This window comes from Equus asinus, chromosome 10 (genome assembly GCF_041296235.1).
Source record: "Equus asinus isolate D_3611 breed Donkey chromosome 10, EquAss-T2T_v2, whole genome shotgun sequence".
Lineage (NCBI taxonomy): Eukaryota > Metazoa > Chordata > Mammalia > Perissodactyla > Equidae > Equus > Equus asinus.
In genome coordinates this window covers 77,480,312-77,508,297 of record NC_091799.1, presented here as the reverse complement: position 1 = coordinate 77,508,297, position 27,986 = coordinate 77,480,312, and the positions used below count along the sequence as shown (strand labels likewise).

At 40.1% G+C, this 27,986-nt stretch overlaps 1 protein-coding gene and 1 long non-coding RNA gene across 13 annotated transcripts in view; one reads left to right on the top strand and one right to left on the bottom strand.

Moving 5' to 3' along the window:
* The window catches only part of DAB2 (DAB adaptor protein 2), a 99,995-nt gene that overhangs the window by 22,405 nt on the left and 49,604 nt on the right, over positions 1-27,986 (bottom strand). For 3 of the 11 annotated variants that reach the window (XM_070519729.1, XM_070519734.1, XM_070519730.1), the window contains exon 1: positions 27,106-27,216. The exons of 1 other annotated variant lie outside the window; for it this stretch is intronic. In XM_070519729.1, the coding sequence (XP_070375830.1) occupies positions 27,106-27,136 (31 nt within the window). In that variant the 5' untranslated portion in view covers positions 27,137-27,216. Of the gene's footprint in view, positions 1-8,455; positions 8,679-13,900; positions 13,959-27,105; positions 27,217-27,301; positions 27,933-27,986 lie in introns of those variants that run through there. 7 more of the 11 variants (XM_044779381.2, XM_070519733.1, XM_044779380.2 and 4 more) reach the window with 4 other exon arrangements.
* The window catches only part of LOC139046429 (uncharacterized), a 50,376-nt gene continuing 49,395 nt past the window's right edge, over positions 27,006-27,986 (top strand). Inside the window, exon 1 of one of the 2 annotated variants that reach the window (XR_011506495.1) lies at positions 27,006-27,112. This is a non-coding gene — a long non-coding RNA (uncharacterized lncRNA). The remainder of the gene's footprint in view (positions 27,113-27,986) is intronic. The other variant, XR_011506496.1, reaches the window with a different exon arrangement.

The window sequence follows — 27,986 nt, the reverse complement described above, 5'->3', positions numbered from 1 at the left end:
TAAAGTTTCATTGCAAAATAGAAGTAAATTGAATGTTAAGCCTGAGAAGATTGCAGCTGGCACCTAAAATTGGGCATTATAAATTTTGGTTCTTCAAAAAATCATTTGACTATAAAGGCGGTAATAAGAGTAGAGTTATGAATTTTATCTTATTCTTACTGAGAAATATTTTTTAAAATGTTAGGATTCTATGTATGATCTCCAGGGCTATCTTAGCACTATACTTTAAAAGATGTCCATTTTTGTCATTAACACATATATCAGGGAAAGAATGACTTTACAGAGTGTCTATTGTGCAGCTCATTGAGCGTAAATACTTTTATGACATTATTTAGCATTATTGTCCTTAAAACAGTTGTGGTATGTGCTCTCATAAAGCTCCCCATGTATCACAGTAGATAAAACTGAGAAACCCAGAGTCAGTGTAAGCACACAGAAGTGAACTAACATTTCCAAAGCTTCTTCCACCTCCCAGGAAAAGTTTGTACACAGCTCCTGAGAGAGCTAGAGAAAGGTTACCTTTCTACATGGACTGAAGACCAAAGGCAAAGAAAAGCTGTTCATAGTTTTGTAATCCTGTTAAGACCACCCATGGGCTGGTAGACTCCTCCCACTAAAAAGCCCTCTTAATTCTGTGTCTATAGAACCCAGTTAGCCAGCCCTAGTGGTCTAGTGGTTAAGATTTGGTGCTCTCACTGCTGTGGCCCTGGTTCGTTTCCCGGTCAGGGAGCCACACTGCCCGTTTGTCCATTGTCATATTGTGGTAGTTGCATGTTACTGTGATGCTGAAAGCTATGCCACACGTATTTCAAACACCCGCAGGGTCACCCATGGCGGACAGGTTTCAGTGGAGCTTCCAGACTAAGACAGACTAGGAAGAAGGACCTGGCTACCCACTTCTGAAAAAAATTGGCCATGAAAACCCTATGGATAGCAGTGGAACATTGTCTGATACAGCACCAGAAGGTGAGAGGATGGCTCAAAAAGACCAGGCAGGTTTCCGCCTGCTGTACACAGGGTCACTAGGAGTCGGAATGGACTCAATGGCACTAAAAAAGTGCCCATTGATTTTAACTTATAATTCAAGGACCAAGTCCACCACTTGGGAATATACTCTATTTGTTAGATATTTAAAGGAAAAAAGGTAAGTCTCAAGTTTTTGCTCAATCAACTTAAATTGCACTTAGCTTGCTTCATAAGTGTCAACATGTTTTCCTGAAGGTCAGTACTTAATCTCTCCCCCATGTGTCTTTAAATTGTCTTTATAGTCTTAATCATCAAAAAATGATGATACACAAAGCTAGTTATGATTAATGCTAACTGAATTATTTCATTTGGAGATATAGTAGCTAATTTTGCTCAAAGACACCTGACTGTAGGCAGCCAGGGAGACGGTCTCTTTACAGGTGAACATCTTACACAGTAGAAGATTCAAAACCCTACTTACTCAAGACTTTGGAGACCAGGCACCAGTAGCCTTTTACCTGTATTAACTCCAAAAAATTCATAGTAATCCTATGAGTGTTAAGATACATAATTATTTCACTTTTGCAGAGGGAAAGCCAAGGCACAGAAGTTTTAAATTACACAGCTGCTAAGTGGTAGAACTTGGGTCTAACCAGGCTGTCTGGCCCTAGCCAGAGTTCCTCAAATGATATACTGATGGATCTCATCTGAGAGGCCTCATATCAGCCATAGAGATGTTTGTTACATGCCTGTAGTGGCCCTCAGAAAGATATGTCCAAATTCTACCCCCTGAACCTTTGAATGTGGCCTTATTTGGGAAAAGGGTATTTGCAATTGTAACTAAGTCTCTTGAATTGTGATGTCCTGGATTTAGGGAGGGCCCTAAATTCCATAACAGACGTCCTTATAAAAGAAAGGTAAAGGGAGATTTGAGACATAAGAGATTTGACACAAAGGAGAAGGTGACACAAAGACAGAGGAGGAGATTGGATTGACGTATCTAAAAGCAGGAACATCAAGGATTGCCGATGTCCCTTGCCGACATCTTGATTTTGGGCTTCTGGCCTCCAGGACTGTGAGAGAATAAATTTCCATGGTTTTAAGCCACCTAGTTTTTGGGAATTTGTTATGGCAGCTGTAGGAAACTAATACAACACCTCTATTTTTCATGCCTTGATTGGTTTCAGTGGTTCCCAAGATTTGTTTCCTGGTGACATGATAAATCTCCTAGTCACATGCACGCTCTTCCAATTTCAGGATTCCAGTAATTATTTTCTCAATTTCAGAGAGTTTATTCCAATTCAAGAAGATATTTACTCACATTAACAACATCAGGAGGGAGACTAAGCTCTGATCTAAGGAGATACATTGACATTCATTCTCCTGCATCCTTACCTTCTCTGCAGTGGGCCCTTTCTTTTGTAAGTTGCTTGAATCTCACCTTACAAATAAGGAAAACACTTCCCTGTGACCCTGTAGTCCTCTGATCATCGTCTCATGATCTTTTCATGATTAAACATCTAATACTGATGGTCTCCTAGCCTCTGCCTTTTCACATTCTCTTCCCTTCAAAGGACTGTTCATCTCAACTCTAGTCTTAGAAAGTCAACTTCAACTGCTGATGGGTCTCTTGACCAAATCTAATTACTTTTCTTTTTATCCTTTGGGTGTATCTGACTGCAGGCATCCGACGCCTACACCTTTTTATGAGCCTTTTTTCCCCATGTTTTTTGCTCCCATGGCAACCTTGAAGCTCCAGTTCATGGCATGTGTTTGCTGAATTGGGATGATCTTTTTTTTTTTTTTAATGATCAAGTTCCTCTAGATTTTAGGATAATGTTGGAAGCTTTCCTGCTTAGTCTTGTGGTGGCTCCCCTTGCATTTAGGACAAAGATTTAGACTTTTTTGTCTTGTTTGTGAGACTCTTAAATATTTTGCCCCTCCTTGTCTTCAATCTCTTTGCCTTTCACTCTTGTATACCAACCCCTGTTACTTATTTCTTTTAGAGCACGTTTTGTTTTTTGACTCCTTGCCTTTTCAAGTTTCTGAGTATGAGAGTTTGTCGACCATCTTTGAAGTCTGATATTGTACTTTTTTGCAGAATATTATTTCTGACAAGAAAAGATTTAGCTCATTAAATTTGGCAAATTTTATTCTAAAGAGAGAATATTTTAAAGGAATTTAAAGGGCTTTGAGGGGTTTGGCAGAGGGAATGGTGGTATGTGGTTTAGTCGTAAAAGTGACACAAGACACAACCTCACAACTCAAGACTAGGTATCAAATCTACTGTTGGCAGACTGGGCCTAAATGGAAGGGATCTAAAGTGAGTGGTGCCACCTTGGTTTTATAGCTAAAACTTTTCTTTTCAGACACTTATGTACAACTTTTCACGGCACTGGAATGTTTTAAAGGTATTTGGCATCCTGTGACTATTCCATTCACTGTTTGGAGGTGAGCAGTTACAAGAGGCAAGAGAGACAAAGTTCGTTAGTATAAATTCCCTGAAGAAAAGGTCTGTGTATGTCGGGTTGCAATAGCCAAGGGTAGGTCTCCAGTGTAGGCCATACAATTTAAAATGTATCTATGCTCCTTAAAATGACCAGAAAGTAGATTCTGCCCATAGACCCCAAGACTCAAAGATAAACTCCTTTATAAAGGAATGTCGCAGATTTCTTGAAAGAAAGTGTACATTCAGTTTGCATAAACCAGAGTGACAAACGTTCATCTTCCTCCCAAGTTTTCAAGAGCAAATCCCCCATCACAGACTTTCCAAATGCCCAAGTGACATTACCATTTGGCATGTGGTAGATGGAAGAAGTCTTGCTTCCAGATTTACATCCCTCTGTAGAGAATATTCAACTTAAACCCAACATTTAAAGTTCAATTGTGTAATCCTTCCAACGTTACAGAATTGACAATTGTGTTCATAATACCCTCAGCAGTTTTTATAATAAATTGACTGTTGGAAAGGATTTGAACCTGGAAAAGGGATCGTGGGCCAAAAGATGCCCTAGTTATTTCCTTTGATTACTGCCCCAAACTAGGGCATTGTTAAAAAAAAATTGTCTAGATTGCATTAAGCTATAAGGTCTGTTTTAAAGCTCCAGTAAGGTAAAAGATTTTTTATAAAGAGGAACAAGTGGGTGGAGGAAAACCAAGAAGGATACAATCTTCTCTCCAAGGGACTCATCTGACCAAAGAGCATGAAATTAATCAGGAAACACACACGAGGGGTATTATCATAAGGCAGAGGTTACAAATTAAAGCTCAAGGACGCATACACAGGGTTACATGAACAGCTCCCCATCTAAACCTAGTTGGTTCTAGTTCTTAGTGATTGATTGACTATTTCCTTCATGAGAAGCTTGAGAAGAGAAATAAGATACATCTGGAACCAGATGAGGATCCAAAGTTATTGTATCTTCTTGACTCCTTCTTAAGGCCTAATATAGAACAAAAAGTTGTAAAGGAAACTTTGCTAAGTCAATAAAATTAGCTTCCTTTGAATGAAGATAATCTAACTTGGATTTTGGATATAATACAAACCTCCCTAAAGAATGTGGGGACTTCCCCTTTCCATGGCACAAGAATCAGATGACTAGGAGAGATTCTGGAGCTTGCAACATCTTTTTTGGTTTCTGAGAAGGCTCTGAGAAATGTATACCAGAAGACTGCATTAGTCATCTTAGGAAAACTATGTCCTTTGCACTAGATAAAATCTGCTCGTTTGTTTAGCCCTTAAAGTGATTCATGTAAGACATCTAGCATGTAGAACCCTGGAACACCCAGCATAGGGACAAATTTGTGTACAGAGAAATTTGGCTTGTGCCTTCTTGCTCCTGCTTACCTTTCCATCAGCAGGAATGTGTTGGCATCAGCACTGATACTACTTAATGATTCCAGGATTCTAAAGCAATATCATGACACAAGCTTGCTGCCTCCCTCCCAGTCTACCTCCTTACCCAATTATATAGAGCAGAGAGGAATTTGCTTGATCAGTCTCAAAATGCTGGTAAAAGGAATAACTTGAGCTAAGAACTTATTTCACGGTAGCCCCATTCCACAAATGGTAGAGAATCTGTTTTTAATATTGAGGAGAATGGGACAAACACCCAACCTGCCAAGCACTTAAAACATTTATCCTGCCAGCCTTATGAAATAGAATGTGTCTCTATTTTATGAATAATGAAATGGACTCAGTAACACAAGATCAATCGCTAATAAGACGCTGGGCTCAAAACTGAACATGATCTGTGATCCCTTTTGTACTACATATGCTGCTACTTATTTTTTTTTTAAATCCCATAGATTGTAACCTGTATTTTTATAAGCTGCTTTCAAAGTCATAATCCCACTGCTTTAACATACCAGTTAACTTTTCAGAAAGAGCTGCGTAAAATAGACACGGGAAAGGGAGTTAAGGAGAGTCTAGAATAAAGCAACATAAACATCTTGCCTAGAGGGTCCAGTACTTTGTACTGGCCAGAGAATGTGCTTCCTTGTTCTTTGGAACTTTCTGCCTGTCTCAGCTGAGGGACTGAATTAGGACATGTGAAATATTAACCTCTAAGGCAGATCTTGGGGTCCAAGAGGGCAGCAAAAAGCCTTCACCACTGTCTGTAAAGTAGTCTTTTCAGAATAAGGGACGTTGCCAGAAATGATGCAGTGAAGTTAGGCTATTTCTGAGACTCGATATAAAGCATTTGTCCATTTCATTGCTTGGTTTCTTATGATTTTAGGAAGGCTTACTCTACTCTGAAAAAGCCAAGTTGAGCAGACAAAAAGATTTTTGCAGCCTACTTAACTGGGGAAATGGGACTATGTTATTGAACAGTGAAAAAAGAAGTCCTTAGAAGATTTTCTTGTCAGTGCTGACACTGCTGTAGGGGCCTCCATAACAAAACACGCCTGAGCTAAGGAGGTATACCCAAGTTAAGTATTTACAGAGAGTGTGTATCAGTGCTTTTAACCTTTGGAAATGATGCTGCAGGACTTTGAGGACATATAAAGCCCTGAACTAAGAAGCTTTTCCCTATCTTGCAACCAAGTCAGTTCAGAGTGAAGAGTTCCCCATATGGTTAATTTTGGGTAGAGGTGAGACAGCATAGCAGCTAAGAGTTCGGGCTTGGGAGTCTTACACACTTTCACCATTTTCTAGCTCTGAGGCTTGAGGCAACTTATGTAATATTCATTTCTTCAACTGCAAAATGGGAATATAGTTTGCAGAGTTGTTATGAGAAATCAATAAGAGCTTACGTAGAGACCTCAGCGCTTAACATATAGAAAGTGCTCAACAAACGGTAGCTATGATGAAATCAAAGCTAAGTTTCAGAGACACTCTGCGTTGTGTAGTTTTGGGTTGCATCCAACATTGCTTTTCTGCAGGGAGTGTTTAAACAATTTTAGAACAACTGGGACCAGCAAGTAAACAGCTAGTAAGTAGAAACATGGAGGGATGTAGTGCTTTCATTAGCAAGGCCCAAGTGAAAAAGTGCCAGGGTCTGCCGAGGTTAGAGCCACGTCCTGTTGAGCTCTGGCTACTGAGCCTACAGAAGGTAGATTCTGATGGGAACAGGACTCTGGAAACAAAATCTACTCTAAGTTACCCAGAGAGGTCAGTTCTAATGGATCCTGAGTTGAATCCAAGCCTCCATCATTACCACTGGGAGTTTAGAAGGTCTAGCTCATATCACCTGGGAAAATTTTACTTAGGAGCTCCTAAAACATCCATGCCCATGCCACAGCCAGATCAATTAAATCAGAATCTCTGAGGGAAGAGATGCAGGTGTCAATATATTTTAAAGATTCCCAGATAATTCTAATTTATTGACAAGTTTGAGATCCAATGGTCTACGTCCACATTGCTTTGTCCCCCTAAAGAAATACCAAGTAAGTCAGACTATTGAGCTGGAAGAAACCTAGGGAATAATTTGATCACACTCTTTCATTATAAAGATTAGGGAATGAGGGCAATAAAGAGTGTATGACTTGTTTAATTGTTAAACAGCTGGTTGGAGATAGAGCTGGTACTAGGAGAAATCCAGATCCTAACATGAGACTCTATTGTCTTATTCCTGGAGGGTATATGTGTCAGTTTTTCAAAATTAGTTTTTAAGAAGGCTGTACAAAACCCATGACATAGTGACTGAACCAAAAATACCTTCCATTTAGTAGATATACCAAGCAAAGAACAAGAAGATTGCCTAACAGAATAGTTTGAATGTGGAATTTCATACGTTTTCTGAACCAAAACAGAAAAAGGATTTTAAGTGGTCTGATTAAACATTGTTGCCAGATTTTTTTGCCTAGAGAGCTGGAGTCCTACTTGGTCAAACTGGCTCATTAACGCTGACTTGGCTGCTTGGAAGAAAGTATTTGGCTATGTTTGAGATGCAACTCATAGATCAAAGAATTCAAATTTATTTCAGTACATTCTCTACTATTCAGTGCTTGACCTTTTAGTTTTTTTTAAAGCATGATAAGAAGTTTGAGTTCTTGAGTTGGCAACTTTTAATATTCTTGACTTATTACGCCCTCTCCTAATTTTGTACCTACTCCCACCATTTCGTTTTTAGAATAAGTTTTTATTATGAATATTTCCTACTAGAGCCTGAAGAATAGTCATCATAGTAAAGAATGTTTAGGAGATCTTAAGCTTTAAAGGAGCTTAATACTATCCAAATGAGGGCCCATTCTCTAGACTGGGAAATACAATCAATTCACTAGAAATGTCTGAAAATTGTTCACAAGTTGAACTGAAGTATTAAGTTTATGATCAATTATACAATCATATTTCTCAGTTGTTTCAGTCCAATGACTATTAGTTTGAACACTTTACTCAAGTTAGAAAAAGTAGAAAGTGTCAATTCATAATCCACTGTGCTCTAGCCTCTTGGCAAAGCTCGGCACAAGTTAATATGCTTATATGAACAAAGACATGCATAGAAGATTGAGTCTAGAATCCCTCATTACACTTATTCAGACTCGAAGAAAGAAGGTAGTGTTGGGATATCCCTGTGGTCTTTTGACCATGTGGAATTTTTTGTGAAGATGGACACATGAGGCTTAGGGTTGGATTAATCGACATTAGAGCGTATACCCATCTCAACTTTAACATCCCAGCCGATCACTCCACCCCAGTTCTCGAGTCTGACCTCCTGTGGCTTACACTTAACAGAACAGGAAAACTGGAATCCAACCTTATCCTTTAGCTTACTTCTACAAAGGGAAGGAGGTAACATTGACATTCTGGAGGTTCAAAAATCATGTTTCCGTCATTGCTTTACATCGCTGGCACTGGATCATTTGGGCTATGCTCTGCCATGGTACCCCTGACACCAGGGACCATCTGGATGTGGCTCAACCAGACTGTGGTTCATGTGCTCTGTACATCTCAGGTGAGCTGGGCAGGGCAATGAAGCAGGCACAACTTAACACGGAAAAGAGAATGGGGGATTTCTAGTATACAGTGTGTTCAACCCAGACTTACCAGAGCTCTGCTTTTGGGGCTTATTGGGCCCAAATCCCCCTAACGATGTGTATTTGTTTTCTTATTTGCTGTTGTTCCTTTTGTACTTGTCTCTCAGGAGCCATGTGGGGAAGAGAGATTGGCAAGGTAATGACTACATCCTTGAGTCAAATTTATAACATTAAGTATCACGCTGAACAACTGTATTGCTGCTTCTCTTTCTATTAGAGAGATATTAAGTCATCTGTGGAAGGAAACATGAGTGATTTCCATTAATTCTGAGGAAAGGCTACTAGGAATCCATTGTTCTGGGAGAAATGATAATATGGCTTTTTAGGGGTTGTGAGGAGTTTCGCAAAGGCTACCATTTCCCATACACCTCGGGCTTTAGGATCAAAGGTAGCTGGCCACATGGGGGGTAAATTTGTACAGCAAGTCAAGATATTTTTTGGAAATGGCCAGTGGATTGAAGTGGTCCAACACGGCAGGCATGTCTGGAGAGGAGGGGGGACAATGGAAAACTTCTTATGGCTGAGGAATGGGTAGACGGTAAGAAGTCTAGAATAAAGACTTGGGCTCAAATGTCAGGGTTCCCATCTAACCTAGGCAAGAAGATACTTTTACCCCCACCCTGAGACACTACTGCAGGACCAGTGATGGCACTCCCTGCCTCAGTCACTGGAGCACTTGCTTTGGAGGATAAAACCCATTCTGTTTTAGTGGTAGCACAATAGCCTGCACTGGGATGCTGTCATAAGGCTGGGGGCACCATGCTGCAGTGACAGTGACAGAAGGGGGCTGTCACAGAGTTTGACATTTCCAGTATTGAAATGATAGTAATCAGAGATTATAACAAAAAAGCACGTGGAAGGAATTAGATTTTAAAAAGCTACGGTGTCCATGGGTAACTGAGATGAGTGAATGGAATAAACCAGTTTTAAAATTTGCATTTAGAAGAACTCTATTTTGTACTATTAGATGGTAAAGTAGGATACTGTACTTGATTCTGCTTCTCTCCCATCCTAAATCCAAGGGAAGAGAGTTTTCTAGAGAATGAACAATATACCTGAACAATTTCAGGGTTTTAAATTTAAGAAATATACTACTACTACCATGGAAGCCTCTAGAATGTTTCTATTGCAAGCCCTTGGGGCAGTGATTTGAGAAGCAGCATATGGAACAGTACAAAAACAGTGTAAATATATGATTTTTCCTTTGCATTTGGCGTCTACAATGGCTATTATGCTTGACCCTTGCAAGAAAAGGTTAAAAAGCTACTGAATCAAGGTGAGAGAAAAGGACTGTCCTTGTACTATTTGATTCCTCAGCCAATACACCAACACTATTCACATCTTTTCAACAACTTTCCCTCATATCTACATATACTTACCCAAACTTACAAGCAGATATTTCATTGTTTTCATGTCTATCTTTCCCAAGTTAGGTTAGATACTTCTACTCAAAGTAACTCCTCTTCCTAGCTCCAAGCTAGTTTTTAAATAAATCATATAAATGAATCTCAGCAGTTGGTTTCCTAGAGTACATAAGATCAAGTTGTGCTTTCTGGTTCCCACATGAACTAATCCCGAATTAAGTCAACATGGATGTGCCGCATATCCGGCATGTGAACTTCAGGGGAGAATGGTTTATTCATTTGAGGCTTTCTGTGAATTCATCTACAATACTTGTGCACATAAACCTTAATTGTTAAACACGTTCCACTTTCTACTCAAGTGCCATTACCAAGTCATCTTGAAAGTCTATGCGGATGTGAGAAAAGTTAAAGAAAGCATGATATTTAGAAGCGTTTGCATTTCAAACGTTAAGCTATAAACGAAGAGCCACATACACTAGCAGAATTATTTTATGATATACCACATCGGGGCACTTCAAAATCAGGCAGGTAATCTTAAACTTTTCCTCTTCCAAAAACCAGGGCAAGAAACACAGCCTGATGTTTGGTTTCTTCTTTAATAGCCTGGCTGAATTATATTAAATCCCAGTGTGGTTTCCCTTTCCAGGCAGAGCCCCACATTTTTATAATCCTCAAAGCCATAGCTCGAGTGTTTCTGCCCCTTTCTGCACTCATGTTTCAGAGACATGCTGTGTTGCGGAGGGTTTAAAGGAAGAAGCATCCAGCTGCCTTGTAACATCAGCACAGAGTAGTAAAACTGAGGTGTACATAGTAATTGTATATAGACAGGTGGAACTTCTTTTTTGTTACATTTCTGTACACAGACCAAAACCATGCAAAAAAGTTTTTACAGTTAAGATCAGCATAAGTTATCTGATTCTACTATGTTGTCTCTGGGTTCTACATGGACTTTTCAGTAGAATATGTCCTGTGTTTTAGTGTTCACTCTGAGAAGACTTAGAATACCCCTTAAGAGTTAGCATTAATCTTCCACGAGAGATTTACCATTGGCTCACATTTCCACATCTGATATGATCTATTCTGGTTGGGCAAGAAATCCACAGCCAAGAGGGCATTAGAGCTTCATCTCCAAGAATAATGGTAACCCTGTTATCCCCCACAGTTAAGAATAATTTTTTTTTTTTTCTGAGGAAGATTAGGCCTGAACTAACATCTGTGCCAATCTTCCTCCACTTTATATGTGGGTCGCTGCCACAACACGGCTGACGAGTGGTGTAGGTCTGCATCCAGGATCTGAATGCATGAACCTGGGTCACTGAAGTGGAGCACACTGAACTTAACCACTATGCCACAGGGCTGGCCCCCTAATTTGTTTTTTAAACCACTTATTGGTTACTACTATCTGTGCTTGATATATCAATTATCACTTTAAAGGATCTTTTGTCATGGTTTAGCTGATTTCCCTTAGAGAACAGTTGGTTGTTTTTAAATAAGATGAAGGAAAAAGGAGTCACTTAAAAACAAAAAGGGACTTAGTATTTATTTGTCAAATTTCAGGCTTACAGAGAACCAGCAACCTGATAACCAGCCCTCTCCCCTCCTAATACCAGTATTCTACCATGAGGAAGGCTAGGAAGTATCCAGAATGCTACCTAAAAGGCCAGGGGAACTCTTCCAGAAGAATAAGAATATAGGGTCACTTGCTTACTTGTTGGTTGCTGGTCAAATTATATAGGTTAACAAATAAAAAATCACTAGGTAATTTCAGGTTCGGGTATATAAGCAGAAAGGTAAATCTGCCAATTTGTTTTCTTGCTCTTTGAGGTGATATAATTAATGCTACTCAGGCATTGAAAATTTAGGAGACAGGATCCAAAAAAGGTCCTGAAATAGCTAGTCCACCTGCTTTGAACTTGTGTGTACACAAATACTCTAAGAAGCTGCTGCACAGCACGTACGAGATGGACAAAGTGGCAGAAATGCACAAGCGTCCTTGAGCTAAAGGTCACACTGTCATTATTCTTTCATCTTTTGGGAAATGGTATTGGACCAAATAAGTATGTGGGAGCAAATAAATGCATTTTAAATGGAAGAATGGAAGAATACTAAAGGGCAACATGTTAACCCATGCTAAATGAAACAGATTTGGGATTGCCTTTTTTTTTGAGGAAGATTAGCCCTGAGCTAACATCTGCTGCCAATCCTCCCCTTTTTGCTGAAAAAGACTGGCCCTGAGCTAACATCCATGCCTAGCTTCCTCTACCTTATATGTGGGACACCTGCCGTGGCATGGCTTGATAAGTGGTGTGTAGGTCCGTGCCTGGGATCCTAACCGGCAAATCCTGGGCCACCGAAGTGGAGCACGCAAACTTAACCACCATGCCACCAGGCTGGTCCCCAGATTTAGGATTTTAATTACTACAGGATTGAAGCAGCTACATTGAAGGATAAAGTGTTCTAATGTATGGAAATATCTGTACACTGTTCATTCACTGCAAACCTTCAATGAGTACAGGAAGTTCCAACTACAATAAAAAAGCCTATCACTTAATATCAGACTTTTGCTTACAAAACATAAGTAGATGTGACAGGTTTTGTTTCATGAATTCTATATATAAATCCAAGTTAATGTAACCAAAATTGTACTTGTTAGAATCATGTAAGTCATCACCACTAATTGGTCCCCCCTTCCACAATCACCATTAATTTATCCCCCCTCCCTTCGTACCTTAGGAATCATGAAGCACAATCAGCAAGATTGGAGGAGTAATTCAAAGAACCTTGTAACTGCTAGAGCCTTCCAGAAAAAGCCACCCCTATGTGACCTCAAACATTAAATATTGTTCTTGATCTAATGAAGCTTTCAGGAAGTCAATTTCTACACTACCTTTGGCAAGTCATTTAAGTGACAAATAAGTTTAAAATAGATGGTAGTGTTTCAGAGAACTAAGTTAAGAGTCCTTAGGAAATGAAGGCACTACTTACTGGTCATCTTTCTTGGATGTAATAATAATCAAAGAAAACAAGGAAAGACCTCAAGTATCACCTCAGTCTGTACAGATTTCTGCACAGATGGCAGAGTGCATTGTTTCCTTTGTCTCTCCCCTCTAAGTTATAAAAAGCTTATTCTGGGATTTAAAGAGCGACTTTGAAGATTTTCTAATAGATATATTCCACTGGATTGTTTTCTTAAGTCATCTCTTCTAACATAAAAATCATTCCAGGGCTGAGGGAAGGAAAAAAAATCCAATTTTTACCGGTTGTGTAAAACCAAGATGTCTACGAAAATTGTCCTAGTTATGTCATTAGACAATATTTTCAAAGGCTCAAGTCTTGAATATTTCATTTCCTTTTTTTCCTTTTAAGATACACTCCTGAAGTAGCATTAATCAATGACTGTAAGGAGCCTAGAAAAATGCTATTTTTCTTCCCCCAACCCAACACAATTTTGGTCTTTTTACTTTTGATCTAGATATTATTCTACAAGTTTGAATAAGTAGTGTCTTAACTTTACATGAAGTAATATTCAATGCAATGTGCTGTTTCTTATAAACCTATACTGCTAGCCCAATAAACAACTCAGTTTGGATATTTTAAAAGGCAATAAGTGCATTAACTCAAGAAATCATCCATTCATACGGTGCCAAAAGAATTGCTGCTTCCCAAAGGGTTTAACTTATGTGAAATGATAAATTTATATACTAGGACAATCTAGTGTTTCTGGTTTTCTAGTCTATAAAGACCCGTTTATTGGATCTATGTCTGTGTCTTTTAAGTGTTGTTCAAAATCATCTCCAGCTGCAGACAGCTTTAGTATGAATAATGCTGGGTAACCCTCTGCTCCTTTCAAGTTAAACGAGTTTGATTTAAGTTAAGAGTGAGATTACTGTATTGTCTAACAGTTGTGCTAAAAACCTATGAAGTATATTCTGTTTTCTATTTCTCAGAGCTTTTGCTAGAAATTGGGTTGAGTATTTGTCCTTTGCATTAAGTTATTATTTACAAACCTGCCTAGCACTCCGAGTCACATGTACCACTTAATGGACAAGGCTTGGCTTTAGGGCAAGAGGTTGGTCAAAAATCTGACTTACCAGAGGGAGACTTTCCCAGAATAAGCAGATGGGATGACTGGTCTTCCTTCTCCCAGGCCTGTGGAATAGACACCATCCCTATTGGGTTTCATTACTTTTTCAGATGACAAATCATGAGGATATCTAGTGGGTCTATTGTTCTAGCATGAGATGAACTAGTAAGAATGGTTCCTTATCAAATGCCATTTTGCTGGGCTTCCATTGAGACCTCCTGGCCCACTATGAGATATTCATATTTATACTGAACTACAAAAAGGCTTCTGGTTAGACTACACAGGAGTGTCCACATCAATGACTCATTACAAAGGAAATTTCCTTGGTTCACAAAAATGTAATATTTAAGCAAGATGTTTCATTATCTTTTAGAGCAATCTCGTCTGTTCTCTGAACCATTAATGACCTGTTGCAAAATTCCGTGCCTGCAGAGTAATTGATACTTAAATACTTAAGAAAAACATGGGATGGATATAAGTGCTTAGATAGGGGCTCCATTTGTAGCCTCTCTTTATCATCCCTATTATGGTCATTAAATAAAAGTAATTGGAGTTGGTCCCTGAAGCTTTAGACAGATTCACTCCATGGTGGCATCTGCTCTTTTCTAGTCTTATTATGTAGGCATTTTTAGCATCAGAGAATGCAATTAGATCATTCATTTCCTTAGCTGAACTCTATAGCCCTGTGCAAAGACAAGTCTTCTCTGAAAGCCACTATTAAGTTCCTAATCCAATCTTTATTAAAAAGACTCAAGATTGTAGACAAGGAGGTTAAGACAAATCCTCAAAAAAAGAATGATCAAGCCCTTCTATACCCCGGAGATGCCTTCTAGTGCAGCAAAATTTGAAATTACAAATATGTTTATAGTTGTAATGTTTTTAAAAAATAGAATATACTCCTTAACAAACTATAGAAGCACGTAGATAATGAGTTCCAGCAAAGAAACTAGAGAAAGAAACAACACTAAGAAATTTTCTTAGTCCCTATAAAATAAGCAAAGTTCTACTTTTAGGGCTAATTATCAGAAGAGGGATGTGAATAAAATTTCTTTCTCAAGGTCAGTCTCTCCAGTGCTGAGGTTCCCTGCCCTAAATTCCACTCTGCATTTGTACCTCCATCTAAGAAATTCCCTTACGAGGGTAAAAACAAATGCCATCCCTTTTGACTCTTAGGAGCAGGCCATCCATTTCACAGTGTCCCAGCCAGAGTGGTTACACAAATGGTAAGTTACTGGCTACCCCAGATTTTGCGCTGAATCCATGCTATTAGAAAATTAAAAGGGCCTTCAAATACTGACAGCTTTTTTTTTTGTTCAGAGCATATGGGGTTTGGTGATTGATCCCTGCTCAAAGCCCCTACAATTTAGAAACTGGAAACAAAGTTTGCCCCTGAATGCCAGTATCAGCACTGCCAAGTTAATTCATGTAATAAACCTATGTTCCTACTATGTGCCAAACACTCTTCTACAGCTTGGGATACATCAGTAAGCAAAATAAAGATCTCTTCCCTTATAGCGTTTGCACTCTAGCAGGGGAAACACATAAATGGATAATAGTCTTTCAGAAGAAGATAAATGCCCTGGGAAAAAGAAAGCAGAGCGAAGGGGATTGGGAGTGCAGAGTTGGGGATGGCTTAAACAGGTTTAGAAACACAGAAGCAACACCATATTTTTTAAAGCTAAATTTATTGAATGTTTATTATAGACCAGGTGTGATGCTAAGACTCTCTCATTTAATCCTATGGGGAAGGTATCATCATCTCTATCTGAGAAGAGAGAAGCTGAATTACAGAAGTTAACCAACCCACTGAAAGTCACACAGATCTAATAGTATGCTCTTAACTTCTTTGTTTTAGAAAAATACAGGCGAAGAGAGAGAATTAAGCTAGTTCTTCAGAGACGTGGAATGTGTTTTAGCCAGAAAATACATTCAGGAAAGATGAATTGATAGCAACGCGTAAAAAACATTTATGTCAGCTTGGCTAGAATACAGGACCCGTGCTGAGTTATAAGAGAGAAAAGGTTGAAAGGTGGGTCAAACTGGATTAGGGTGGGTTTACAGAACTATATTTTGTCTAGACAGTACTGGGAAGACTTTGAGGGTTTGAGCAATGGTGTAGAGGTTGGGGTGGTGACAAATCTGAGTATAGAGTCACAGTATCAAAGAGATAGCTTTGTAGTATGATAGTTGTGTGAACTTGCCACTTTGAGTGATTCAACACTGCTGGTTTCTTTCATTTAAATACTCGGCTAATCTTTTTGAAACAAAGCCTTTTATTTATTTTATTTTATTTATTTGAGTTCATAATAGTTTATATCATAGTCAAAGCCTTTTAATTGAAAGGTTAAGGTCTAACAATCTCAAATGCCAGATTCGAGGTTATCTCATCTTGCCAAGCTATGATGCTCGGTGACCCTCAAACTTCAAATAAACAAAGTGTCCTAGGGTGGCCTTAAAAAAAAAAAAATCAAAGGCTGTTATGTCTTACAACCTTCATTCTAAAATCCATTTCATCTTTAGAAAAAATTCCCATAATGTGAGTTTTTTTAAAACATAGAAGTAAAATTATATTTTGAAATGTGAGTATCTAAAAGAACATCTTTTGAAAAAGGCAGCTATTAACGAAAATAGTCATGTCATTATAGCTCTTCATTTAAAGCAGAACATATAGCATTTTTCCATTTTATATGTGTTTCTCCATATAACTATTGAAAGGCTAGAAAGATCAGTAACACCAAGGAGATGCTGGTTAAGAAAGGTGGTACTTAATAGGGTGAGAGGCAGAGTTCTACATCTCGTATATTTAAAATAGTGATATTAGAGTGACACATGCCTTTTTGTATTTTTAAAATTAAATTCCTCAGAGATGTGCTAATTTGTCAGATAGCAACATTTAAAATGTAGGTAAATCAACAACCTAACTTTGGGTAAGGACAGAATCGTGAAGATACTCTAGGTTCAGTCACACGACATGAAACTCAAAAGCTAAACCTACAGAGTGAACATGGGCACATCTGAAAGCATAGAGGACGCTGTCCACAGTAAGCTTCCGACGCCACTGACCTAGACGTCATTAACTGATACCTACCTGCCCAAAGTTGTTGAGAAAAGCTCCTGATATATTAAAAAATGAATGTAAGTTTTGAATCAAATGGTCACTAGGGTTTCAAAAACCTCTGTTACACTAAGATTTTGAAAGTTAGTCAGGGTATCGTCGATTGTTGGTTTCCAGACTAGTATTCTTGGACCCAATGGGGTCTGTGTAGATAGTACAAGTTGGCAACCTAAATTAAGCATTTTGAAGGGCCAAACAGATGTCACATCTTTACCCATAATACAGTTGCACACAAATTAAAAAACCAGGTTTTATTGATTTGAGCAGAAATTGTAAGCCAAAGGGATAAGCTTAATTATTCAGTGCTGAGCCAAAGGTTTCATCTATTCTCTCAATTTTTATTAGTTCTTCAGTAAAACATGTGGTAGTCACTTTTAAAAGGAGAAACAGAAGGAGAATAAGAAGTTGGCCTTGGTTGAAATATCAGATTGAAAACTGTTCACCACTACGATTATTATTAGCCAGGTGACGACATCCATCGGGTCAGATAGGCAGATGCGCCATGATGAATACTCCATTGGTAGAAGTTAAACCAAGGACTTGAAAAGACCACGCCATCTGGAGAATTTCAGTCGCAGCTTGTCTGCCTTTCTGAGGCCCTGAGCAGATATAAACTAGAGGAACATATGGAAATTGCTCCTTATAAATAACCTTAAAGTTTAAAAAAAGGGACTCAGAACTGTTTTACTTATGCCAGCAGATGATAAGGCAAGCTGAAGTTCCCCAGTTTGCTAACTCTATAATAAATTATAATTAACGTTGCAGACGGGAGTAGCTTGAGTCACTCATTCACCTGGCCATCTGGTTATTGTTTATTGAACACCTACTATGTGCTATGCACTGTATTATGCTGTGTATACAGTGACAAAAATAGACATGGTCTCTATTCTCGGGGGGCTTACAGTATAGGCATGGGAGAGAGAATAAGCAAATAACAGCTACAACTGATGCTAAGAGTTCTAGAGGAAATGTTTCTGATTAGGGTAGAAAGCTTTACTGCTATTAATAATGTTTAGTAAGAGAAAACAAAATTAGTACTACTTCAATTCTGTATAAATTGCTGACTTATTAAGATCAACCATGGAAAAATGCAACTTTTGTTTTAAAGTCTTAATTATCCTCTTCAGTAGACAGTTTCAAAATTATGCCATTTACTTAAAACATTAATTAGATGGGGGATATTTGCATTTACTGTTTGGGAGTCTCCTATAACCATACCACAATCTGGAAGGGTGTCTGTGCGACAGAGCCAGTGGGAGGGAAGAATCTTGTGATATGCTAGGTTATTAAAGAATGTCAATGAAGTTTCTTGCAAAATTATCTTCAAATCCAAAGTTCTGAATCAACACTATTTTCATAAACACCAGAAAGAAACACTATGCTCATTTGGCATTCAGTTTTGTCACTTCAGAAGTGCAAGCAATTCAGAGATGACACAAACCTCTATACTCTAGAACCAAACATGTTCTGTGGCACTCTTAATTATCCGAATTTCTAGGAGTACAGTAGTGTCACTTTCAGATCAGGTCAAACTACTGAATCACAGATTTAAATGAAGCAATTATGAAAATGTAACCAGGGGCTCTGACAAGTGGCTTTGGTTATTTAAGGAGCACTACCTAGTTACAAGAGCATTAGCAAAAGAATATCACATAACACTTGGTTAATGTCAGCCTTCATCAAGAAAATGGACTTTTTACCACCCCAAATAGTAAGCCCTCAACAAGTGTTGTTGGCACGAAATCTAACAGTCCAGCTCTTAAGACAGAATGTGGTTGTATCCATAGTTTCTATTAAAAAGCTCTTGCATAGAAAGCCGAACATGTGTGTCTCTATACACTATCTGGAAACAGAGGTGCAGAATTTATTGTGATCATGGACATACCTAAAAAATACACAACAGTATTGTCTGTAGCTTAGCATGAAGCAAATATTTTATCTTAGACTGTTCACATGTCTCCTGAATCTGGCAAACCTTTGACTCTCTCTTTTCCATAATTACCATTTATTTCCATACCTCTCCTCCCTCCCACCAAAATTTTTTTTTTACTTAGTTCCAGCATTCCTCCCCAATCTTGCCTCATCACCATCCCAAGTTGCCGCTTCCAAAAAAGCTATTCTGCCCTGTATCACGTACCTTGCTCCTCACAATTAGTCAACTCACATTACAGTGCTATCTTGATATTGTCTATACACATCGCATAGGTATTAGAATATTTTAAGTAAAGAAACTTTGTGGGATGAACTCTTCCTTCCATCTTCTCCAAAGGGACTAATGAGAATCTAAGTTGTAAGAGATTCTAGTCATAACCGACCAACTTTCATGGCTGAATTCTTGCAGTAGCGCCCTATCAGACCTCATGACCTTCCTGATTTGTATTAATCAGCTATCACTGTTCAAGTCCTCCATTCACAGTCAACCTTCATAACTAGAATGCACAGTAGATATACACATAGCACCTGTTCCCTGGAGAGGTTGATCTCTTCCATTTACCTTGGACACACACACACACACACACACACACACACAAACCCTGTGCCTTCTCATGTTGCCTATAATACTTACAGCCTTCACCTACTTGAATTCCTACCTGTCATTCAGAGTTCACTCAAGATGTGTCGTCTCAGGGAAGTCTTCACTGACCTCTCACCAGCCCTATATTTTCCTATACCTGCCACGACCTTTTGTCGCCCTTCGAGTTGTGTAGAACTCTTCCTCTAACTCAAAGAAGTTTTGAGGTCAGGGAATCATTTTTCCTACTTTTCTAGGCCCCACACAGCCTGGTAAAAGAGCAGTATATTGAAAATATTAGAGGTAACACATATTTTCCACTTGCTCCTTAATATTCAGTTAGGCACATCTTTTCTCTACTTTGGTGATTTTTCGTGAAATAGTTTTTTCTTCAACTGCTATGCAATCTCTACTCAAACCCATTCTGCCAGTACAGCCAGGTTAATTCATCTGAGTCAGCATTTTGTTTTCCTGATTTCATAGAGTCCTACTGCTTAGCAAATAAAGATCTACGTTCTTGTCCTAACAGCCAAAGCTCAGTGCAATCCATCTCTCCTTTCCAAATGATACCACCTCTTACCTCTCTGCCACATGTGCTTTCTCTTGGCCAAACTGCCAGTCAGTATTCTTTGGACATACATCTGCATGATTTGCTTATGAGCTTCTGCCTAGAATGCATTTTTCTTCCTACCTTTGCTGATCTGACTTCCACCACTCCTTTAAAGGCCACGTTCCTTATCACACCTTAGTCCTTTGTTTTCTTCAGACCCTACTCTGTACCGCTTCATTATAATAAAACCATATGTTTGTTGAACAGCTGTCATTTTGTCTAAATTTCTTGTAGGCAGCAATTGTTGACATCTATGTGTCCTTTAGCAGGTGTTAGGCAAATATTTTCATCCAACTTTCAATTACAACCAAATTTTAGTCACTGAGAACTTTAGACCAGCTGGACAAATCAGAAACCCCAAAGGACAAGTTATCAGGCAGCTAAGCAAGCATCTATGCATGAAGATTTCTTTCAGAAGACAGCTTAGACATTGAATGAAACTATCATTTCAATTCAAGTACATGTATGTTTCTGAAAAGCTTCAGCTATAGTTGAACCTTTGTCCAGACAGAAATCAATACTAAATCTCCTTCTTATCAACCAGCTATGGATGGAAGAGCCTGTTCTATCAGTTACATGTTTGTCTTCTATTTCAAAAATGAGATTGCATTTAAGATGTTAGACTTTAAGGCAAAGGTTAAAAAAAAGAAAGCCCAAACAAAAACAAAGAAAATAATACCACCACCCAATGTTCATTTAATTAAAGCACAGCTGAGACCCTCCTTTAAAAGACAGATATTTGAGCACCTACTATGTGTACAGTTCCAATTTGTGATCCTGGGATCTAGAGGTCAATTATATGTTTCCCATCTGGATTAACATTGTGCCCCAAAGCCAAACTGGCTCAGCATTCTTCATATGACTGTGCCAGCCCTCTGACAAATGTCCAAACACATTTGGCTTATTTCTGCTGCACTAAATGGTAACAAAAAAGCATGCTAGCATCTGCATTATATATTATAGAAGATTAGAAGGTCTTGGCCTTTTAATAGGGCACTCAAAATATGAAAAATAAGTGAGGTCATTTGGGTAAAATGTTTACAACAAGGAGGCAGCTGTGTTCAATATGGACACATTTAGTGAAATTATTCTTCACTTGCCAGTTATTTGGGTATGAATTAACTCTAGACCTTGGGAGGACTCAACTGTCCTGCCCAGAGGAGATTTAAGCGGTACCTTAAGAGTCAACATTTGTGTACCTGTACTGGTTGATGAAGCATCTCCACACTCTCCTACTTGACCCTCACACTGAACAGTTTCAAGGTATGTAGGAAAGACAGTCACCTAATTTTCAGTCCAAATGTGTTCATCTCTAGATTTTAGCTCACTTAAAGCTCACAAGCAGTGAGAACAAGACCATTTTCAATAACAGCTTAGCTACTGCATTGAAAATTATAGTTCTAGAACAGGTACATTTCTGAAGCAACAGCTCTGAGGAAGTATTTCTTATGCCTCCTCCTTTAATTTTAATTTTGAGGCAACTCATTTTACTGATGGAGAAAATGAAGCTCAGATAACATATCTCTTGTCTGAAATGACAAAGCTGGGTTGTAGACAGAGTCAGTTTTAGTTCAGAGCACAAGCTCCTAACCACTAACCTATGTTGCCTCCTCAAAACCAGAGTCCCAATTGTCTACTTCTAGATTACACCCTTGTATTTTTCAGTCTAAGGTGTGATCTCTGCTAAAAATCAGTCTCTGATTAACATCAGTTATTCTTAGGACTGTTTTGCAAGGTGCGTGAGGCAAAGGGTTAGAGACGTTAGGTAGCATGCCTAAGAAATAGCAGAGCTGCGATTCCACCACAGGTAGAGTCTACGTCCTTTGCTTCACATCATGTAGACTTTCTTCTAGATTTCTACTCAGTGGGAGTTCTTCCACTGCCAACCTAGCAACACGCTTCACACAAGCGGTACTCACTAAATATTCAGATATACACCAAGATTCGAACTGCAAAGCTTCATGCTTGAATCCTGGCTCTACCACTTAATGATATGACCTTGGGCAAGCTGATAACTACTGATCACATTGGAGCTAAAAAATGGAGATATTTTTTCTTTCTTAAGTTACTTAAAGTGAAAGTCAAATGGGAGAAAGGAACAGTACTTCATAAACCATAAAGCTCTATAAAAACTAAGTACAGTAGGTTCATTTACCAATTTGGAGAGGCCTTCATCTACACTCTGGGCATGGCATGAAAAACAAAATAAAAAGTTTTATAGGTTAGAGAAAACCATCTGGTTCAAGGGTAATGATTTCGTTTACTGGAATCATTTTTAAAAGAAGTAACTGGGACCGTTTCCTAATAAATGGAGATTAATTATGCTCTTTAAAACTTCAAAGGAAGGGAAAGGATTTGGAAGTGAGGTGATAATATAAAACTAAAGAGCATATCAAGAAAGCAACACTAGAGAGAATAGGAAAAATGTCAAGGTCCATGTTTTTCATCTTTCTACATCCTAAGATTCAGTTGAACTGAGCTGTGTTTAAATGTTTTGCTTTATTATTTCCATGACTGTAGGAATTCAGCTACTTTGCTATGTTTTCCACTGAGCAACTGAATTATGAAAGTTACTCTGACATCATGTGGAGGATCTGTTGAAATATAGCAGGATAGGCCCTACTGCTAGAATTTGGTTCAGTGAATCCGGGATGGTAACCAAGAATTTGCATTTCTAACAAGTTTCCAGAAGATGCTGATGTTGCTGGTCTGGGGAACAGACTCTGAGAACCACTGTCTTAGATGAGTTTTCCTTATCTGTGAAATTGACACCAAGCTAACTAAGCGTCCAATCTTGAAAGACTGAATGAATTTGATAGTTAATTGAGAACTTACAGCAGTTCACCTGTCATATAAAAGGTCTAAGTCTGTTTCAGAGTAACACTTTGCATCACATTGCAAGGGAGAAATAGGCAGCTTTTTAACCAGAGAAAAGGTTAAATCACGTATTCCTCACCCAAATTGCTTCCAGGTTGAACAGTGTTTCCAACCCTGCTTCTCCAGGATTGTTACTTCTTATTTTTTACTCTGTGTTCCCTAAGCGACAGCCCTCACGCATTCTGCCTCCTGGTAACTTCCCTATAGCTGAACACTGACTCAGCCTACCTCATTCCCTCAGAATTCATACCATTTAAGGCGGTCAAAGGTCACTTGCCCTTAGCCAGCTTGTATAAATTCTGGCAGCAGAGAAAAATTGCCAGGCTTCTTCTACATTGAGGCAATAGCTCTTACGTTCCTGAAATTTCATAAGCCTTAATGTTTTGCTTTCTTGATGACGTAAAATTTAGCAAGAGTTAGACAATTAAGTATTAGGATTAAAATAAGTTTAGAAGAAGAAGAAAAGGATGAAGTAGGAAGAGAGGAGAGTCTACCTTACTTCTTAAAAAAGTAACTTCCATTTTTAGACCAGGAAGCAATTTGTTCAGATTTTGCTTACCCTAGAGTGGCAGGCTTCCTTCCAGGACAGGAGAAGGATGCGGGAAGGGAGTAACCATGGCAACCTGCCCAGCTATGTGGGCAAGGATAGTATGGGGCCACACGCACACACACGGAAGACTTCATTTCTAGCCTAGTCACCCAGGTTAGTACTGGTGGTCCTTCCCTTCCCACTTCCTCCTGCTATAATGCTGACCGCAGGGGGAAGGATTGCTCCCTCTTGGTAGGGAGGCTGGGGGAGGGTGGAGAAGACTTCCATGAGACCAGAGGAGGTCGGCATGACCAAACCAAACTGCAGGCTTCCAGGCGGAGAACAGAGAGTAACTCCCTGTCTGTTCTAGCATGAGCACGGCACATGTGCTGGCTTTGTTAATATTAAGTGCCTGAATGATTAACATTTTTCAGGTAGACAAGCAGTGTCCAATTTTGACAAAGAAATTCTCCATTCCAACTTCACTTTTCACAAAGATATATAATTCAGTTGTTCAGGGGGTAAAAACAAAACAAAACATAATTTTCTGAGTCAGAGAGAATAAAGTATTCTAAGCATATTAGATTAACAATCTTTCCAACAAACCTGCGGGTAAGTACTATTTCTCTCTTCAGATAAGAAAGCTTAAGTAGAGAGAGGTTAAGCAAGCTGCCCAAGGTCACGTAAGCAGCAGTGGTGTAGCTGGGGTTTGAACCGAGGCAATGGAGCTCCAGAACCCATGCTCTCAACCACTGATTGTGCCAGGTGGGAGGCAGCAACTGGCACAAACGCTAGCCCTTTGTGTCCACACTCAGTATCATTTGCTCCCCTCATCAGAAATTAGTGTGTTTTTTGTAGGAGACTTGATGGCCTGCTTTCTTTCTCATTCACACAATTAATCCAATCAGGATACATTACCATGAATTAGGTTTCCATGAAACACACATTTCTGACGTCACAGCTATTTCATCCAACTGTGATTCTGGCCTACCTCTGTGCAATACAGTGGCACAACTTCAACTTTAGAATTACTCAGCAGCACCAGGAAGAATTTTAAAATACCACATCTTGTTCCTCAGGTGTTACACATTGCCAGGGTAGTTTTTATTCTGGTTCTGTTTGGAGGACCAGAATAAGACTGAACCTTATGTGTTCAGTCAGTTACCAAAACCTCTCCAGCCAGTCTGTTGTCAAGTCTTGCCCCCTGGGGAGGCAGGTTCTGCTGGACATTAGGGCAACTTGACACCCTGGGGAGCTCAGTCTTCAGCAGCCTTCTCAAATAGTTCAGCATCTTAGCTTCGTCTTTAACAAAAGCATTAATTACATCGTCAAGTCAGGAGAGACTGAGGAAGAGAAACACATGGAGCCTTCAAAACTATCCAGGTAGAAAATATGGGTGGCAGCCAGCTTAGGCTTACGGACATATGAGGGTAGAATTAGAAATGAAGCAGCACATACTCGCTGGACCACAAGAGCCCAGGTTTCCTCAAAGCCTCTTGCCAGCCAGGAGCCACTCAGCAAGGCATATGTCTTCCTGCTCTCTTAATCTTCAGATAACTGAGGCATGGCCGAGGAGGCCAATAAATACCACCCCCAACCAGCTGGTCAGCAGCCTCCAGAGGTCCCTATACCACCTTTGTGCCAACTAGTATCTTAAAGGCAATTCCCTTCAACCCAAACAGTGACAAAAATCAATTCAATCTTTTGAGCAAGGCAACAAATAAGCCTCATACATAGGAATTTGGACTTTTAGTTGAATCTAAAACTATAAAAGTCTTGAGTGAAAATGCAGACTCTGGATTCTGTCCTTAACAAATTAAGCAAGGCTTTTAAAGTGCTGTGGCTCCCTTCCCTCTCTTACACACTCAGGTGAAGGTTAACGGTGCCCAAGATCACCAGAACGGCAACTGCATGTGTGTCATCGCTCAAAGCTGAAGACTTTCCTTTAACATCTGCTTGTTCTGGTCACACGTTAAAATGGAGGAGCGTATAGGTTCAGAAGAAGTGGTTTCTAGGGCAGTCATTTGGATAAGAAGAGACGAGTTGGGAGCGGGAAGGGAAGGGGGAATTAAGTTAATTCACCAACGACAGGCAAAAGAATCCAGTCTGTCTTAGAAGGAAACTGATTAGGAATTTAGAAGAAGTAATTTGTCCCAGAAACACACATTGGAAAAGACCACGAGGCCTCCTTTGTGCTCCTTCTAGGAGACTGTCCACATTGCACACTCCATGTTGTATAAGTGTGACATTGTTGACTGCCATATACTCAGCACTTCACCAAAAGGTCCTTCCCCAAAGATTAAGGAGAGTTCCATCCCAAATACTCCTGAATTCTCAAGGCAATAAACTCTCTTCCAGTGTCATTGAGGCCTATCTCCCTTCAACGAGGTAGAGACAGAACCTGGGGTGAGTGGGGCACCTGTCCCGAAGCAGAGCAGCCTGATCAAGATCTGGCTGCCGGTGTAAGAAGCAAGAATGGAGAGTGTCATAGAGCATGGAAACAAGCCATTTGGTATCTGCAATGCTCCCCCTTTCCCAGCTAGCTCCTCCCTCCCCAATAGACAGTAGATGCTCCTGTGTGGGGAGCCAACCTCAAGCCTGTAGGAAAATCTATTATATCCCCCATCAACGCCATTCCCAGAGCCTTATCAGACGTCTTGAAGGCATTTTTGTAGCTGCCTTTCTTCCTCAGCCGTTACTTCTGTTTGAATTAGTTCTGTCTTACCTCCGTCTCCCGCACTCCTTTTCTTTGCCTGATTAGGGCCAGAAATTCTTTCATTAAGTCACTTTATAGTGCAATAACAACATTTACTATTCATGAAGTCGCCCCTCCATAATTTTTAAGTCTTTCCATGTGTCTGGAAGCTTATTTCTGCTCTTCTCATTTTACAGAGTGCCTCTCTTCCTTCCCAACACAAACTAAAAAGAAAGAGGAAAAAGTGGGGGGTGGATGGGGTGGAGATAACATCCAGATTCTTTAAGTGTTTTTAATCCAGTAAAATTTCCCTTTGGACTCAAACAGCTCCCTGGTGAAACTGACTGCGGACCTGAATTCCAGACTAAAAATTAAGAGCAAAGGACGGCAGAAACAAATAACAGAGTCAGCTCTATGCCATGAAAACCGCTATGTTGACTGGGGCTCCATGGTTTTAACCCGTTCATTTTTTCCCCCTTTTCTAGAATTCTTGCTTAATCTTTCCAGCCAGTTTCCAGCAAGCAGGCAAACACCATCTAAACGCTCAGGGCTTTGGGGTTTTAAAACAAGTTAGTTCAGTCTTTTGGGCAGATACTTTCTTAAGAATGCGGGTGTGAGACAAAGTTCACATTTTAATGCCATCCGTTGTCAGTCACCAGGAAAAAACTTCTCCAGGGCACAGACCAGGTCCCTAGCCTTTGTCACAAGGCGAAAGAAACACCCTTCGAGGAGTTAATGAGGCGGTTAGCAGCCACACCGGCGTCCTACCACGGCTGCCCGCAGAGCTTTTAAACAAGCACACAGACACACACACACACACACACAAAAGGGAGGCGCTTGTTAAATGTCACAAGCTGGACATCTGGAGGCCTACCCCAAAGGTAAGATGCATTCCGTGGACGCATTCCTCGGATGTCAGGCCACAAACCCGCTTGTTTCCCCAAGCACAGTGTTATTTCTAAGATTCACCAACAGTCCCAGGTCTGCACCCTAAGCGGGGAGAGAGCAAAGGAAGGAAGAAGGTCGGAAAAAATGGAGCCAAAGGGAAGAAGGATTTGAAAGCTACTCACAGGCTGGCTAGCGCCTCCGCGAAGCGAGCATGACTCCCGGTGCCCGAGCCTCCAGGCTGCCGCGCAGCCGACCGGGCGGCCGCGCTTAAATAGCCGCCGGCCGGGAGGGAGCCTCGGAGCCGCGCGGCCACTCCCGGCAGATATGGTTCTAATCAGATGCTGGCAGCTGAGGACTCCCCAGGAATGCGCCGGGATGTTTTTGCTGCCTGGGCTTGGTAACTCCCCCTCAACGTGTCTGCTGAGTCTTCCAAACTTAACTGTTTATTAACTCGGGCTGCAGTCACGCAGAGGACCCGGATCCCCTCGGCTCGGCAGCCCCGCCAGCTGGGGGCGATCGCAGGGAACCGACGCGAAGGGGAGGAGAAAGGAGTAAGGGCTCAGTCCACAGCCCCAGGCTCGTGGGGCTGGGGACACGGGACAGGGGAGGGTGCAAATAAGGACAGGAAAGGGAAACTCCGCGGGAAAGGGGTGGGATCCACCCGACCTTCATTTCACAAATTCCTTCTCTGGATTGCCACTTGGAGTGATGTGGCACACGAAGTCGTCCTGACCCGTAGGGGCCCCTTTGAACAAAGGGCTGCGTTTACTCCTAACTTTGCTGGCAAGAGGCAGTGGATCCCAGCTCAGGTCTGCTGTTTCCACAGTTGAACGTGGATTGCCCCCTTTAAAGGAATTCGTGTCTCTT